Source organism: Daldinia childiae (genome assembly GCF_008694065.1).
Source record: "Daldinia childiae strain JS-1345 chromosome Unknown Scaffold6, whole genome shotgun sequence".
In the NCBI taxonomy this organism is placed as follows: domain Eukaryota; kingdom Fungi; phylum Ascomycota; class Sordariomycetes; order Xylariales; family Hypoxylaceae; genus Daldinia; species Daldinia childiae.
Window position 1 is genome coordinate 836,700 of NW_022984647.1, and position 17,626 is coordinate 854,325.

At 45.7% G+C, this 17,626-nt stretch overlaps 4 protein-coding genes across 4 annotated transcripts; 2 read left to right on the plus strand and 2 right to left on the minus strand.

Annotated features, from left to right (window-relative positions):
• Positions 1-2,348: 2,348 nt before the first annotated feature.
• Positions 2,349-2,606, plus strand: GL218_06136 (uncharacterized protein; the record flags this gene model as incomplete). Its single annotated transcript, XM_033582835.1, has 1 exon — positions 2,349-2,606. The coding sequence occupies one exon, from the start codon at positions 2,349-2,351 to the stop codon at positions 2,604-2,606; it is 258 nt and encodes an 85-aa protein (XP_033434189.1).
• Positions 2,607-7,323: 4,717 nt separating this feature from the next.
• GL218_06137 (uncharacterized protein) lies at positions 7,324-8,106 on the minus strand (the record flags this gene model as incomplete). Its single annotated transcript, XM_033582836.1, has 1 exon — positions 7,324-8,106. The coding sequence occupies one exon, from the start codon at positions 8,104-8,106 to the stop codon at positions 7,324-7,326; it is 783 nt and encodes a 260-aa protein (XP_033434019.1).
• A 595-nt stretch (positions 8,107-8,701) lies between these two features.
• GL218_06138 (Protein cft1) lies at positions 8,702-13,290 on the plus strand (the record flags this gene model as incomplete). Its single annotated transcript, XM_033582837.1, has 5 exons — positions 8,702-10,793; positions 10,841-11,157; positions 11,211-11,384; positions 11,438-12,686; positions 12,749-13,290. The coding sequence occupies 5 exons, from the start codon at positions 8,702-8,704 to the stop codon at positions 13,288-13,290; spliced, it is 4,374 nt and encodes a 1,457-aa protein (XP_033434194.1).
• A 1,045-nt stretch (positions 13,291-14,335) lies between these two features.
• GL218_06139 (putative protein kinase protein) lies at positions 14,336-15,119 on the minus strand (the record flags this gene model as incomplete). Its single annotated transcript, XM_033582838.1, has 2 exons — positions 14,336-14,632; positions 14,703-15,119. The coding sequence occupies 2 exons, from the start codon at positions 15,117-15,119 to the stop codon at positions 14,336-14,338; spliced, it is 714 nt and encodes a 237-aa protein (XP_033434034.1).
• Between the last annotated feature and the right edge of the window lie 2,507 nt (positions 15,120-17,626).

Here is a 17,626-nt window from a genome sequence, read left to right on the forward strand (position 1 = left end):
TATGTGAAACTGCTTCCGTGCTTCTTGCTCGACCTATAATATAGGCTTCTGGCCGGCACTATACACGATCTGGAATTTCAACGGTAAAATACAGCAAAGACACGTAACCCTAAAGGAAAGAGTATAGGAATATATTGGGCCTGCGTGGTTAACATGGTATATCTCGAAGCGGATTCCCTATTGCCTGAGCTACTTAACTTTATCCACAAACTGCACTTACCTAGCTCTATACCCATGACCTATATGAGAGGCTTAAGGAGGACAGGCCGTTGCCCCTTACGCCGTCGAGGAATTTACGTATCTGCAACCTAACTCTATATAATCTTATATGCGATTTAACTAAACCAACTCCTCGCATCTAGGGGCTAAGTTCATGCCATGGGTCATCTCAGTATCACTACCAGTGATTATGCTTGGAGTAGGTACCCAACAGTTACTGGTGTTAGACCTAGAATATCGGGCTATATAGGGCGAATAACTCATAACTGTGCTAATGGTCTAGTCTAAATGAATTTATAGATATTTGTGTAGTTGAGTGAGTCGCTTCCCCGTTGTGATCATCTGTACATCCGCGTTAGAGGATCAGAAGAACTCTTATACATCGATGATGATATTGGAAGTCTTGAGATCATATGCGTGAAATACATAGACTTCTTTATATTTCTAGTATTATTGAATGTTTTATACACAATTATTTATACTCTACAATTAGGGCTTCCTTAGATTCTAGCAATGAAAATAAAGTCCCAGGTTCTACATAGTAATGAAACGTGATTCGTAGCTTGGCAGAATGATTGAGACTTAAGAATAGATCGCATCTAACCTAATAAATAGGATGGTACTGTCTCATTCGAAAGAAGCCTAGTACTTTACTACCTATCATGCATGCATTAATAAATTCAACGAAGTCTTGAAGTTCTTATAAAGACTAGAAGTAGGAGAATGTCATTACGTGATAGTGTATATCTGTTCAACAGAGGCCTACCGTGTATACACGCAAGTATAAGCACATATCAACACCTATCCTTCAATACCCGATATTAGCCATGATGGAAGCAGCTTCTTAAACGTATCGTGAAAAAGAGATGACCTCTCACGAGTTCTCAAACTCCATTTTGGGAAATCCGATATCTCCGTTGCTTCCCTGTGATCCCTCGTAAGGCCTCTCCGGACAATCCCGTTAGCGGCTTGGCCCACCCAATCGCAGTCTGTCTAACCTCCCGAACTCAGTGCCTTCTCGCCGTGATGCCCCGGGGGACCGGGTGTCTTGCTGTTGATTTAAAGTCAAAAGGAGCCGCATCGCGCTTCTCCACACCCTTCTCGTCAATATCAGATTGTCGTCGGTTAGTCCTGAGCCTCAGAACGATGCTCGAACGACTCCGAGCCCACACGACCGTTTGCCACCCGCTCGCCCGCCCACCGCGTGGAGCCGAGGATGTACATACATGAGGTACCCAGCACCAGCTTACCAATGTCTAAACAGAATCGGATCATTTCCCTCTGGGCCTCGGATATAAGATAGCAAAAGGCCGTTTTTTTTATGCTTATGCTTGGCTAATTCGTCGCCCAATTGTGCACCCCACGTGCGAAGTGCGCGTTTTCTCTCGTGCTATGCGCTGATGGCGCGGAGGTGCGCACCCTACGTCCGCGGGCAATGGTCACCGTGCCCAATCACAGCAATACAGAGGAGCAGATAGAGCCTAGCAAGTCTGTCACCCCCCGGCCAACATTCTCTTGTCCAACAAGGGTATGATGCTTTAGGATTCCTAGGGTGTGGAAGTGGGAAGTGGGAAGTGGGATGTGCTGACTGGTGAAACTTCACGCACGTTGCGGTACAAAGGAAAAAAAAAAAAAAGTAAACCGTTATGGCAAGTCTTGGCGATTTCATTACTAGAAACACATACCAAGAGACTAACCTACATGTAACTATGGTTTACACCCTACCTGAGAGTATGTGTCTGGGCATCGGTGTATAGACATAGACATGTGGGGGGCAACACAAAACCTTGGCGCAACCTTGGGACTATCCTTGAACTATGCTCTGCCTACCTAATAAGGGTCTAAGGGGTGGCTATTGTCTATAAAGGACGCATCCCATTCTCTCGAGGAGCTTTTCTGATCTCTCTCACAAAAGTTCTTCTTTCTCTAACACAGACAAACAGCTTCCAGACAAAGCCAGAATCTTAAAGAATCGCAAAGTTCCCCGCTACTCAGACTAAACTCTATCGTCACCACCGACACGAGGTATAATATCTGCTTAGCATTTATACTATCTACGGATACCCCCCAATATTCTATCAACTACTTCTATATACTCTATTATCAACAACTACATCTTCAACAACAAGATGTCTTCCAACAACCAGAGCATTGCCCAGAAGGTTCGCAGCAGCCAGCCTCAGATGTTCCTATCTTTGGCTCCCACTACCTCTGCCTCTTACCCTACTGCTCAGAGCATCAAGCCCGCCCTCCACGCCCGCCGCAGCTCCAGCCAGAGCAGCGTCGGAAGCGTGAGCAGCCTGCGCTTCCTTAAGCTAGGCCCCGTCCACTACGGCGAGCACCCCGGTGAGCACAAGGAAGACTTCCACGAGGTCGCCGTCGAGTAAACCGGTTGCTCCCCTAGGGAAAACTTTTCTGTTCCATCACTGTTTCGTTTTTCGCAAACTAGGAGAAAACTTGGACATGGCGACATCATGGCTAAGCTTCACGACATGAAAACAATTTATGACGATCTACATTATAGCGTGCACACCCGATGGAGGGAGGTTCATTAAAGGAGGGTTGCGTCTGGTTCTGATTTCTTCTTCGTCTTCCGCGGGCGTCTTGGGGATGGGAATTTGCGATGGATTGGGGGAACGGGTTTGGAATTAACACGGATTGGATAGAATATTGCCCAGAGTGCATACTTGGTGTTACGAACCGTACGCACGCACACCTTGATGGGTGCGGATCATAAAAAAAAGAGGGTAGATCCCTTGGCGGTTATTTGCGGCAAATTGATGCCTATCTCTCTATATACACTAGCATCGTGTTATGTATGCAGTTGGCGCTTGATATAAAATACACAGTATTTTCCAAAATCCCAAATAAAACGGTTCGATTTTCACATGTAGAAAGAGAAATCATATGTCCGAAAATCTAGTACCCCCCTTGTTCTCTGCACGAATACGTAGATTTTAGCCAGTCAGGGGACTAGCCAGCCATGTTGCCATGTGCGCTAGACTACGTCTGAGGTATCAGTAGCATTAATCGTATACACATACATGGGCCCCCTCCTCCCCTTTGACGTGTCCTAGCTTTAGCTTTGTAAAGAATAGTGGGATGGGAAGGTCGCATATACCATCCGCAAGCAGTAAGAGGATGAGTAGGTCGTTCCCCATGGCATATTTTTTCTCCAAAAAAACATCAGTGCAACTCATGATTGGTCCGAGCTGACACAAGCTCGCCCGCTTATCCCTTGCTCTTCAAAATAAGCTCAAGGCTTCCAGAGTCTAGACAATCAGACTTGTGATGAAATGTTATTTGATGTAGGTATGCTTTTTCATTAGACGCATGTATCCATCCATACCCGATGATGACCGCATTCTCAGGTCGTCGATCTCCCTTCCCCTATTACAAGATAAATTACAAACACCACAGCCAAGCGAAAACCAAGACGGGATTTGCGAGGACTTGGCGGGGGGAAAGCTACGTAGGTAGGTAGGTAGGCCAAGGTAATATGTCATAGGTATTATTAGTAGCATTAGTAGCATTAGGGGACAGGATACGGAGTTAATATTGTCGATCTAATACCGTATTTTGACGGACCCTTTATCCGCTATCATGGACTTGACCCACCGTCGATCTGATATGAATGCCTTAACCAGCCTTGACTTATCCAATCTTAGCTTAGACTTAGATAAGTAAGCTTTCAAGATCCTAGCTTTAAAAAGCTTGGACAAAAAAGCCAAATCGCTCAGGAGTATCACAAGCTTTGTCTCCATTCTAAAGATCCATTCTAAAGATAACGCTTCCAAGTTTGAAACTAAAATCTACACTACAATCTAATATACCAAGCTGCCAAGATTACCAAGCGACGCTTGGCTGGAATGTTTTGTTTTACATGGCATTAGTTACTCGCTGCGACGTCTCATTGTTTCTTTTTCTTTTTCGGATAGTCGTGGAAACGAGGCGAAACGTTTCAACGGTTGAGATAGCCCGTTTCTTTCTTACTATTATTAGGAGTGTATACACTATGCTACAAAGTATACCTAGCGTATTATATCTTAGTAAATATAGATATAGTAGGTATAGTAAACTGATATAATAAAATACCCACACGTATAATAGACTAGGTACACAGTGTAGTAAAGCATATCCCGATCGTCATAAGAGGCTGAGATATATAATAGCCCACCGACTTTCGAAACGACAACAAACAGTATACAACGTACAAGCGAGCTTATACATACATATACTGATACATTAACTATACAGCTATATAACACATGTGCATACGCTAATATTTATGTAGGCTGTACAATTAATGCCGGCATGATCCCTACCATCGCAAGGTTAAACGGGCTGGACTTGTCCCGTCTCGCTACCTTATCCACGGTCTTGGTGCTCGCCTTATCCTCTTTCCTTCCCACCCTCCATCATCCATCATCCATCCCCCGCGTCGACGCGCTTTGCCACACTACATATACCTACCAATATACACTACCACTATTACAACCACACACGCGCATACATTAGGGTTTAATGACGATACGAGCAGAAGCAGAGGGAAATGTGATGAGCAAGTGCCTACCCCCCTTCTCTACTCTTCCTCTCGTTCTCGACAAAGGTATCCAATCGAGCATCAAGTCACACCTACATTATTGCTTATCTTGCACGTTTTCCTCGGCTGCCTACCGAGCGGCTTGGAGAGGTCTTACTCTGCACGTGCGCAATTGATGAGATGGATGGGGTGAGAGCAAGGGGGGAGGGTTGATGCGGGTGGTGCAACTTGAAGGCGAGATCGCGTCGAGACCTGCCTGGGCTACACTCTGTCTTACGATAGATTGATTGAATGAATCGCGCATACGTAATTGTTGGAAGAAATGGTAGCTTACTGGTGCATTTCTTCTGACACGAGCTCATATTTTAGGTCCCTTACTTTTGTCGCCTTGGGGATTTCGCCTTCAATAAGCTTCTCGAGTTCTTTCACAATGACGGGAGCACATGATGAGCGGTATTATATTATCCCTCTTGTTGATGATATACACTACCTAGGTAGGTTCCTACATAATATACGGACAACCACCTTTAAGTCCGGGTATATACGCCCACGTACGTATGTAGGATGAGACCGGGGATCTGTGTGTACTACTCATCAATCTGTTCATTCAGACCCTGCGGGATTTATATGAAATGCTGTATGATGAGTGCAGCGCAGCGCAGGGTAACATGAACTTAATCAGCCTAACGAATAAGAATGTGGCGATCCTAACGCTTCGCTTTTTCTCTCTATATGAGCAATTCTATCAAGTTGCGGGGTTCTACACTGGGTTTTCGATCCCTTCGCATGGGGCAATGATGAAATAAAAGACAGAGGACGAATCGCCAGATGATGTACTAATGTATAGACGCAGCCAGCTAGCTTAAACCCGTGCTCGTGTGACTGCGTTAAATGAAGATAATTCGCTAAATCCGGCAAAAGCAAAGGAACCTTATGGATGGAATCCCAAGACTACGGTAACTCGTCCCCTACATAACATCTTTTAGGTAGCGCAGAGGCGTAGAGGGACATGACGTATGAATTTTTGCTTATTAATAGAGCATTATTGGCAGGCATTCCCCAGACCCCAAATCTACCTACCTAACCTAAATAAAATCTAATAAAAGCACGCTACTAGCGATAAGCATTAGGTATTTTGTACTTGTAAGTTGTAACTAAGCTGAATTGTCATCAGTATCGAGGCATTAAATAGACATCTTGAATGTCCAATCTGCACATCGATGTTTGCCATCCGCTAAAGATATCAAGAAAATGACATCGGTAAGGTAGGTACCCAAACATTAATGTGTAATGCGGATGGCTTATTACGCCCGTTCTTGATTAAACGTATCTCTAAGCCCTTCTCGGCGTACGCAAACGCCATCTTAATAGAAAAACCCGTATTACTATGCTCGGAGATTCTGTTAGATTCTGTTGAGATGCCCAGACGGTTGTGTTACGTGTCCTCCGCAACAGGGCGAAATGCCTGGATTATGGTGCGAGAGACAACACTACTATATCTTGCTATATATTGTACCATGTAAGCACGGGGTAAAGAACGTGGACGGTTAGCATGCCGATGGAACTACCGCAGCGGCAAGACAGGCTGGCGGCAGGAGGCTTTTCTCTCGGCGGGGCGGAGTCCGCGATACACCGCTCGAGGAGCAATTGTGCCAAGTTGATACCAAGAATACCAAGAGTACACAAGACGGGTTTATGCAAGTCACACAAACATTGGTGGGTGTAGCTTGTCTCGATTCGTCTATATCTACTCTGATAATCTGAATTCTGAATACCTATAGGTAGGTTGGACGATTTAGGTATGATTTAGACCTTATTACCCATCGACTCTCTCCCCCCGAGCGTGACACATCTAGTTAGCCCAGGTCGCTTGCAGTCGATACATAGAGGAGCTGGCAAGCTTCTAGGCTTCGAGGTAGGTGAGACTTGGCGCGGTGGCGTGCCGGGGCAAGCTGAAGCCATGTCTCACGGATACTGAGCGCGGGTGATCGACAGGGCCTTGCTCTAGTTTCTACCAAAGGGAGTACCGACACTAGAAGGCCGCTTGGCGAGCTTGGCTGCATGTTCTATCTGCGCTGAATCTACTTGGCAAATTTGAAAGAAAGTAGTTTTGCGCTGTTTCCTGTTTATAATGTATATTATTGACGATATTAGGTTGCAGAAAAGTCCGAAGTGTAACCGTAAATAGTCATAGCGATATATGCCCTGTTGGTCCACGAATGGAGTTCAAAAGTTTATAAGGGGCTGAGCTATGATGGCTAAGTATTCACTAAGCAACATAGATGATGAGATAGCACCGACGAAGGTTATATTTCTCGGTTCCCGCCGGTGTAAATAGACCTTGTAATTCATAGTAGGTGCTTAATAAACGCACTAATTTGACTTGATCTAGCGTCTGTTGACTGGAGACCCCTCGGCTGGAACTTAGTAATGCCACCGGATTAGAGATGGGTTGTCGACTTACGCGGGCCTATTCTGATTTATTAAAGCCAAGCAGTAGTAAAGCATCTGCCCCACGAATGTTTCACTCAAATTGCTCGCCCTGCATAGTCGAGGCCATCTCAATAGGTTCGTTCACCAACTCTCATGATCTTCTGACCGGCACCATACATCTCGACCATAGCTCTCCAATTTAGTGAAACCCAATCAGGACCGTTCCTCAGAATGGCTAGGCCTTGGTCATCGATCGATTCAGAATCTGATTTAATATCCATTCTGATATCTGTCTTGATCGATGAACTTGTCTTCCGGTGAAACGGGCAGAAGACGGTGAGATGAACTTTCCAGGCTAATAACTCGACTTTTTCCAAATAAGGGTCGGCTAGAAGTCTCAGCAATGCTTGGAAAGGGGGCCGTTGTACCATATCCGGGTCAGGAATTCTATTTGCCCCACGCCAACTTGGTGGCCCCATACGTAGCCTAAGCTCTCGCAAGCTTCCACTAAGAACCATATCGGAGAGAGCAGGTCCCAGGACACGCTCAAACTCCCCACCTACCCTCGTAAGGTGAAGGGTCAAGTTGCGCACTCGTCTCCGAGCATCCTGTCCCTCTTCGCTGAGAAATCCTCCCCGACTAGTGAGATGTACGGGTAGCCGGTGACTTTGCGCGTTCAAGGTGAAGCGGTTTTGAGAGTAGAAGATGGCAGATGCTTCTTGGTACATCTGCATATTGACAAGGAATACGTCTAGGAAATATGCAGAACCAGAGACCGATGTCGATGGGGCGAAGAGAGTTGTGTTATGAAGTATAATGGGGAAGTCTGAAACGAGGAGGTGAGAAAGAATAGCATCTCTCAACTCAGGTGGGAGGTCAAGGAAGCGGAATGTCTTGCTCGCCGCCGCCATCGCTTTGATCAGCCCTGAAGCTGGCTCTTATGTAGATGGCGTTGACGTTGGTATTCGTCAAGCAAGGGGGAGATTTCCAAAGAATCACCACGTTACTGCTTAACTCTTGTTCTATAGAGTGTTAAACATTCGACATTAATCGTGAAATCCATTCGCTATTTCTTTGTTAACTGTAAAACTATTGTCATGGTCGATCATTAGGTGATTTGAAGGTCTACGGTTTCGTAACCCTTGGTAATTTGAAGATGCCACAGGAAGGAATTTGCATCATTCCTCTGTCCATTGAGTACGCGGTTAATATGTTGATTAGGTACCTAAGTTATAGCATATCTGGGGTTATTCAAGATACGCGTGTACGAAATGAACGATGTAGACTTATGGTTATATGCATATATTCCATAATGTACTATCTTATCTATATCCTAGTATGTAGCTGCATGCAAGTCGCACCGTACCTAGCTTAGGCCTTGTGTAGCGCGCTTGAGCTTCAACTTTCCCATCAACCATTTCTATTATTACTGCTTTTATAACATTTGCGCCTTACCAACTTTACTCCCGTTAACATCGCGTCTGAAATGAGGAAAAAGGGTCGAGGATGCAGTGCTATACGGAGCTGACGCCGCCTACGGCTGTCACACATTCCTTATATCTCCCATTCATTACGGCGCAGAGCAATAATCTTGTTGTCGCAAGAGCTTCTCTACTTCAGATCTTTACTACTAAATCAGTATCTGCCGAACTCGACAAAGCACAGAACGCCCAATTGCAATCTTCTAGATTAGCTGACCACTACGATTCTCGAAGCAATGACGATGATGGCCTCGAAGCCTCCTTTCTTGGCGGCGATTCCGTCCTAGTCAGGTCTGACCGTTCGAACTATACGAAATTGGTGCTCGTTGCCGAGTTCCCACTGGCTGGAACCATCACCGGACTTGCGCGCATAAAGACTGATACAACTGCGTCGGGCGGTGAAGCCCTCTTGTTGGCGTTCAAGGATGCGAAGCTTAGCATGGTTGAATGGGACCCAGAAAAGAATTCGATAAATACCACCTCGATACACTACTATGAACAAGAGGATCTTCAAGGAAGTCCATGGGCTGCACCTCTGAGCCACTATGTCAATTTCCTAGCAGCAGACCCGGGTAGCCGGTGTGCTGCTCTGAAGTTTGGGGCGCGGAGTCTTGCTATCATCCAATTCAAAGTTCAAGAAGAAGACATAGATATGGAGGACTGGGACGAAGATTTGGATGGGCCACGCCCGGTAAAGGAGGTTTCCACTACGCTCCTAAATGGAACTAGCAGCAATGAAGAGACACCATATTCAACATCGTTTGTCCTTCGACTGCCAAATCTTGATCCTAGCCTCATCCACCCTGTGCATCTTGCGTTTCTTCACGAATATAGAGAACCCACGTTTGGCATACTATCCTCAACTTCGTCCCCATCTTCAGTCCTCGGTCGAAAAGACCAGCTATCGTACATGGTATTCACCTTGGATATCCAGCAAAAGGCTTCCACAACCATCCTGTCAGTGACAGGCCTCCCACAAGACTTATTTCGGGTAATCGCACTCCCCGTGCCGGTTGGTGGTGCCCTTCTAGTCGGTACGAATGGGCTTATACATATCGACCAATCTGGGAAGTCACATGGAGTGGGCGTCAACCCATTCGCAAAGCATACTACCTCTTTCAGTTTGGTCGATCAAACCGAACTTGGGCTAAAGCTAGAGGGCTGTGAAATCGAGGCTTTATCTGCTGAAAATGGTGAATTTTTGATGGTCCTTAGTGATGGTCGTATGGCAGTTATCACATTTAGAGTCGACGGTAGAATCGTATCGGGACTAAGCCTTCGGTTAATCGCTCCAGAGGCCGGGGGTGCTATCATACCAACTGGTGTTACGACCTTGAGCAAATTAAACAAGTCCTCCCTATTTGCAGGTAGTGATGGTGCTGACTCGTTAGTTATCGGCTGGACACGTAAACAGCCACAGGCTGGAAGGAAAAAGTCCCGTCTACACGACCCTTCTCTAGACCTTGACTTGGATGACGAAGACATGGAGGATCTAGAAGATGACGATGATTTGTATGGCGACGACTCCGCGCCGGCTAAACAATCATCGAGTTCTGCTGGAACCCCAGGCGGCAAGTCTGGTGAGCTCGTCTTTCGTATACACGATCGGCTTGTCAGCATTGCGCCTATCAGGGATTTCACACTCGGACAGGCAGTATTATCTAATAAGGAAGAACAGAATAATCAGGATGGTGTTACTAGTGATCTCAGCTTTGTCGGCGTCTGTGGTCGAGGCAATGCCGGCTCGGTTGCTATAATCAACAGAGAAATACAACCGAAAGTCATTGGACGTTTTGAGTTCCCAGAAGCAAGGGGCTTCTGGACTATGGCCGCGCAGAAACCAATACCAAAGTCGTTACAGGGTGATAAGGGAACTACGTCCATGGGTGCTGAATACGAGACTTCTGTCCAGTATGACCGTTTCATGATTGTGCCCAAGGTGGACTTGGATGGATACGAGACCTCAGATGTGTATGTTTTGACGGGTGCTGGATTCGAAGCGTTAACCGGAACGGAGTTTGATCCAGCTGCTGGCTTTACTATTGAAGCCGGTACTATGGGTAATCATATGAGGATTATTCAAGTTCTTAAGACTGCTGTCCACTGCTACGATGGAGGTATGAACGTCTCTTGTCTCAAATTGAACAACTACTAATATAGACAGACTTTGGGCTTACTCAAATCCTGCCAATGCTCGACGAAGAGACAGGTGCAGAACCCAGGGTCGATTGTGCTAGTATAGCCGACCCTTTTATATTCCTAGTTCGAGACGATGCAAGCGTATTCATTGCGAAGATAGATAAGAACTTGGAACTCGAAGAACTTGAAAAGGAAGACACAGCCCTCAACTCGACTAAATGGGCAACGGGTTGTTTATATGAAGATAGATCTGGCGTATTCTCCGAAGCCCAGACGGATAAGGGCGCAAAATCTGATGAAAATATAGTAATGTTCTTACTCAGCAAGGCTGGTGCTCTACATGTATGTGTTATGTCAATATTCCCGATTCCCGGTTTTGTTGCTAATATATCTAGGCGTATGCATTACCTGATCTCTCTAAACCTATATACGTTGCAGAAGGCTTGCCCTTTGTACCGCCACTCCTTTCAGCAAACTATGCTGCTAGACGAGGAACTGCCAAGGAAATTATCAAGGAGATATTGGTTGCTGACCTTGGAGACATGACTTCCTCGTGCCCGTACTTGATTGTGAGTTTGCACGATCCTCTAATCTACAGTCCAGCATTACTTATTATGTCTAGGTTCGCCACGAGAATGATGACGTGACGATATATCAACCCTTTCGTACACCTTCAGCTACTCCGCAGGACCTTTCTACAACGCTTCACTTCCAAAAATTACCTAACCCTGTCTTAGCAGAAGACCCAGTTGCGACAGCAGATGATGATGACGACGAAATAAGAAAGGCTCCTCCGATGAGACGATGTGACAACATTGCCGGATATAAAACTGTTTTCCTCCCCGGCAGCTCTCCAAGTTTCATTCTTAGATCATCAAAGACTTTGCCTAAGGTCCTGAGGTTACGAGGCGATGGAGTTCGAGGAATGAGCCCATTCCATACTGAGGGCTGTGAGAGAGGGTTCATATATGCAGACTCGAAGGGCGTTGCGCGTGTTTCTCAGATCCCGGTTCGCAACAGCACATATGCTGAGATAGGCTTGGCTCTCAAGAAGGTACCTTTAGAAGCCGACATGCACTCCATCTCTTATCACCCTCCATCAGGCACCTTTGTCGTTGGTTGTGATACCTTAGAACCATTTGAACTACCAAAAGAAGATGACTACCATAAAGAGTGGCAGCATGAGAAAGATCTCGCTTTTAAGCCTTTGGTTGAACGAGGTCAGGTCAAACTAATAAATCCTAGCAGCTGGACCGTTATTGACACTATCGAGATGGAGCCATGCGAGACAGTGATGTGCATCCAAACGCTCAATTTAGAAGTCTCCGAGTCTACTAATGAGCGAAAACACCTTATTGCCATCGGTACGGCTGTATCCCGTGGCGAGGATCTTCCTGTTAGGGGTAGAGTTCTGGTGTATGATGTAGTAACAGTCATTCCAGAGCCAGGAAAGCCCGAAACAAACAAGAAATTAAAATTTGTAGCAAAGGAAGACATCCCTCGCGGCGCGGTCACGGCCATCTCTGAGATAGGAACTCAAGGTTTAATGCTAGTTGCCCAAGGGCAGAAGTGTATGGTGCGCGGTCTGAAGGAGGATGGCACCCTTCTACCCGTTGCATTCATGGACATGAGCTGCTACGTAACCGCGGTTCGCGAACTTAAAGGAACTGGTCTCTGCCTCATGGCTGACGCGGTCAAGGGAGTATGGTTTACGGGCTACACGGAAGAGCCTTACAGGATGGTGCTCTTTGGAAAGAGTTCTACTAGGCTGGAAGTATTAACGGTAGACTTCTTACCAGATGGGGAGGAACTTCTCATAGTAGCCTGTGATTCTGATGGCGGCGTTCATATTCTCCAGTTTGATCCCGACCGTAGGTCTTCCCCTCATATCCCCTTTAACCATACCATAGACCAGAGCTAATAACATAATTAGATCCCAAGTCCCTACAAGGCCACTTGCTCCTTCACCGCACTACATTCTCCGCCGGTGCGCACCCTCCTACGCGTAGCATGTTACTCCCACGCACGCTTCCGGCAGACTCGGACTATCTCTCTCAGCACGTTAATGACACCCCGGCCGATGACGATTCTCTTTATTCCCCAGCACCACCCTCTATCCTCCTCCTCGCCTCCCCCACCGGCGCCTTAGCAACCCTGGCACCCCTCTCCGAGCCCCAGTACCGTCGCCTGTCTTTACTAACCGGCCAGGTTCTCTCCTCCCTACCGCACTATGCTGGCCTCAACCCAAAGGACTACCGCGCTCCCACTTCCACAGGCGTAGTAGGTCGTCTACCACCCGGCGTCGATGCGGGTATGGGCCGCAGCGTCGTAGATGGCGCCCTGCTCACACGCTGGAACGAACTCCCCGCCGGTCGTCGCGCCGAGATCGCGGGACGTGTTGGATTCGCGGGCGTTGATGAGGCGAGAGATGTGCTGAGGGAAGTATTGGGCGCGAGTGGATTGGGATATCTCTGAGTAATTGGACTATTGGTTGTGTAATAATACTAGGGACCTATTTGCCTTGCCATTAGTTAGATAAACTTCTTCGCAGAAGTTCTGGGTGGTGTTGCAGTTGCCTATCATGTAGCTATCAAGTTGGCTTAGAATCAATCAGCTTTGCAGTTTTTGCACGAGTAGGACATGAATTAATTCCTTTGACGCAGGGCTAAACTAGGTACCTAGATTGCACATCTTGAGATATTTGCTTGCCTGTGAGTGTTCCACTTCACGTTTGCGTTAGAGATAGGTAACTTTTGAATTGTCCCCCCTGAAGGGTTCGTATGATTCAAAGGTCCTTCTCCATCGAACTCATTCTGCCAGTTAGCCCTCGTCCTAACCCGTATGCATATCCTGCCAATCGTAATTATCCCGCATTTCTGCCTTGCTATGCTGAAGAAAAAACAAACCGAACAAGCCAAGCCAAATCTCTAGTCCGCCGTTCATATTTCCTGAGGCCCAGATGCCAGTACCAGTGAAATCCAGGCGCAACTGTTTTCCGTAGTTCTCCTCCTTAAAAAAAACCGAAATGCCGCAGTGACAAACCAACCACCGCCGGTTAGTTACTCCTTCGAGCCTTGTCCCTATCTGTGTCTTCACGTTGTTCATGATGCACACAGACGATGACAGGTACTGGAAAATAAACACATTCCTATCCAGCCCTTTTCGCAACATATTAGAGCCGCAAAACTAATCCTTAGGTGTGATCACCTCGTAACTTCCCCTGTTCCCTTTCCATCCATCTTAGTCCATGTCCTGCACATGTGCAAAACTGAAAACTGGACTCTCTCATATGGAAGAGAAGGGGGGGCTTCGTTCCTCGTGAATAAACAAAAACGCAAGAGAAAATCATTCCCGGCGCAGTGGGTGCCAATCCTATATAGTAACGCCTCGAGAAATCAGATCATAATCGAATCAGTGACATAAGAAATCCTTCCGATCGCAGGTCAACCTAGTAATATCGGTGCAACTCGTGTCGGCGACAGCTGCAGACCAAATGATCAAACTAGGATATACCTAGTATCTAGATGTCGTCGTGCTTGCGTCGAATGCTGCCAATACGGCGCTTGATGCCGTCACTAAGTCGCTTCCCTTTGGGGCTACGAGAAGGTCCCGCCGATTCCAGACTAGTGCTTCGTGGTCGGACAGCAGTGACGTCACCACCCTTGCCGGCTGTTGCAGTGCTGCGACCTGTGGGCTGCATCTCGAAGGCACCAGGCTGACCGAGCGATTTGCGCTGTAGATGCTTCTTGCGCTTGAGGTCTTCCTCGATAGTGTATGCGGGCTCACCTTTGCCCTTTAGGTCGTCGGGATGGTACTTCTATTGGCATGCTGTTAGCAGGACTGACTGGGTTTATCTGGGGAGTGTATGGGAAGGAGAAAGAACTTACAATGTGATCCCATTGCTTGTATGGGCCACCAGGAGCGTCTTCCTCGCGCATGAGATCGGCGCCCTCTTCGTAGTTCATGATGCGACCGCCGTAGTCTAGTTCACCTGGCGGAATTGTCGCCGTGCCTTGTAGGGGGACATGACGCTCTAGAGAATCGACGACATTCTCTCGGGGGGTGGCCTTGAGAGCTTCCATGTTGCCGTGCTTGACGGCTTCCACAGGAGCGTATCGCTTATCGCGGTTTCGGGAGGCAAGCGTGGCGTCGTAGGGACCGTCATGGTGGTAGATTCCGCCGAAACCGGTTGTGTCAAGGGCATCTACAATGTCTGCACCAGTGCGGTTCTTCTTGGGAAGATGAGGGGCACGGTCGGCGGCCTTTGTGGCTCGCTTTATTGCTTCAAGAGGTCGCTCAGACATCTTCTTCAAATAAGCATGGGTGTAAGAAAAAGCGGTTCGGACACGAAGCTTGAACTTTTTAATAGTAAACCGCTTTGGTTTAGGCTTAAGCTTCGGACTTGGGGTCTCTGTCTCTGAACTAAGGTTGTTTGAGGTTGAAGGGGATTCCTTAGGATCTGTGTTTGTTCCGTCTTTCTTAGTAGATTTAACAGCTTTCTTCTTTATATATTGTGTAGTAAAAGACTCAGTCGACTTTTGTGGTGCAACTCTTGCAAATAGCTGATATGGTTCAGATGCAAACTGCAAACCAAAAACCTCGTAGCTAGGCTGATATAAATTCAAAGGATTAGTAAAAAGATCTCATGTCAAGTCAGAAGTCAGAAGTCAGAGTCCGAATCCTGCAACACGCGCGTTCAAGACATGACTATGATGTAACCGGCGAAAACCGAGCGGGTCCTTCCAAACTTCCAAAGTACATCCATCCAAAGCTCATCCTGTCGTCTCCCGCTCTTGCATGGATGCATACCCCTGCTCGACCCACTCGTCGATGTTAGCGTAAGGTATGACGTATGCGACAGGGGTAGCTCCAAGGTGACATCGCAAACGCAAACGGTTGGCGATCACGATCAGCAAGAACGACGACTTGTTGTTGAAGTCGTACAAATAACTCCAGTATAAATAAATACTCGTGTCAATATGTCACTCCTCGGCGATATATATCACGGACAAATAGTATATCAACGTGGTATAGGTAACGCATGTGGTTGAGACAATTCACATTGGTTATTGTTTGGTTCACAAGATCTCGCGACACAGTATAGCAGACACAACATAGCAGACAAGAGTATAACAGACAAAGCATCGCGTCACATAACATATACACGAAGAATCAAGTGTATTCATATATAGTAGAGATTTTTTGGGAGGGGATACACTCATTTATACTTACCCACGAATTATAGTCACCCATGGCGCCGACTGTTGATAGAGGTGAGTGAACTGTCTTGATGTTGTCAAGGTAAGGGGAGCGATGAGTATAGTAAAATCGCCGACCGGAAAAAAATGAACTGTGATGTTTTTGGGAAAAGGTAGCTTGGTTATGGGACGGCAAAAGAAATTTGGATGTTGTGGGATTTAAGGTCGCGAGTTGGAAGGGAGAAACAGAAGGCAGGCGACGATATGAGTAATAAGAAGGAGCGAAGTAGGGACGCTATATCGTAATCACTGTAATCACTGTAATCACTGTAAATGAATTTAACTTTTGCTACTGAACCTTCTCAGGGCAATTAGGGCTATGACAGATAACCTTATTTCTTCAAAGGCGCTATGACAAAAGAAGTAACCTGCGAATCTTTAATTCTTGATTACCTCCAGGAATGATATTAGAAGACAAGCATTAAAAGTTTCCCTTCTTATCATGACCTATAAATGGGTATCTTTTAGGACAATGGGGGCATAGTTCCCAAATCATGTTTAACTGTTCTCTATTTTTTGGCCTTCCTATATCGTTTCTGCCAATATAAGTGCTGCCTTTGTCTTCAAGTTCTTTCCTACTTGGCAAGGCAGGCAGAAACTGACATTATTCTGCTCGGGAATTTGTTATAACAGCCCTGTCTTATACACAGCTGCATCGCCATTATATGTTGATTAACCTGTTCTCTAGGAATAGCCTAGGTTAGATAGAACTGTACTTTTTCTCTACACCAAGAATTTCTACTATAGAAGACCTAGTGGAAAATGCTCGAATCATAATTGTTAAAATAAGAAAAATTTCAACATACGTTTTAGTTTCCCAACATCTTTATATATCATACATGTGTTTCAACAGTCAATCATAAACATAAGTTGAGTTAGGTTTATTATAATAAACTTCGTGTTGTTGTATATTATCACGAGACCAAAAGGTCAATAAGGAAAACGATGATGTTCTGGGTTCCCCAGAACATCAAGAGCCTTGCAGCACGTTGCAAGACTATATATACATAAGGATCCAAGATACCTGACTCTTGACCGTGACATATATTATTAAAATGATAAATATTCAATAATAGTTAACCAATATTTAATATAAATACTTGTGGCCTTTAAATGAAGAACGTAAAAATGATAATATGTAAGCCTTTTTCTTATACTTATAGCTGTTTTTACAAAGCCCTGTATAATAGTAGCTTATACAATTAGCTATATAACTTGAAGTGTTACTACTAGTTATTATTACACCTAACATACTTCATGCTATATGTAACCTATACCATGTAAAGTTTAAATGATTATCTTATAACTAGGCAATTAAAGTCAGTTTTATATAGTTGTAAAGTGTTTATTTTATATTGATAGGAGTGTTAATGCCATATTACTGTTTAAAATAGGTATACATTAATATAGGTAGGTATATACAACTTCCTTGATTAAAATGGAACTTCATGGGGATGATTATATGAAACATGTATACACGTGTATAAAGAATTGTATATTTCGCTTCTATAGGTACTTTTTAGGAACCAGGTATGTTACATATGGAGGTACCC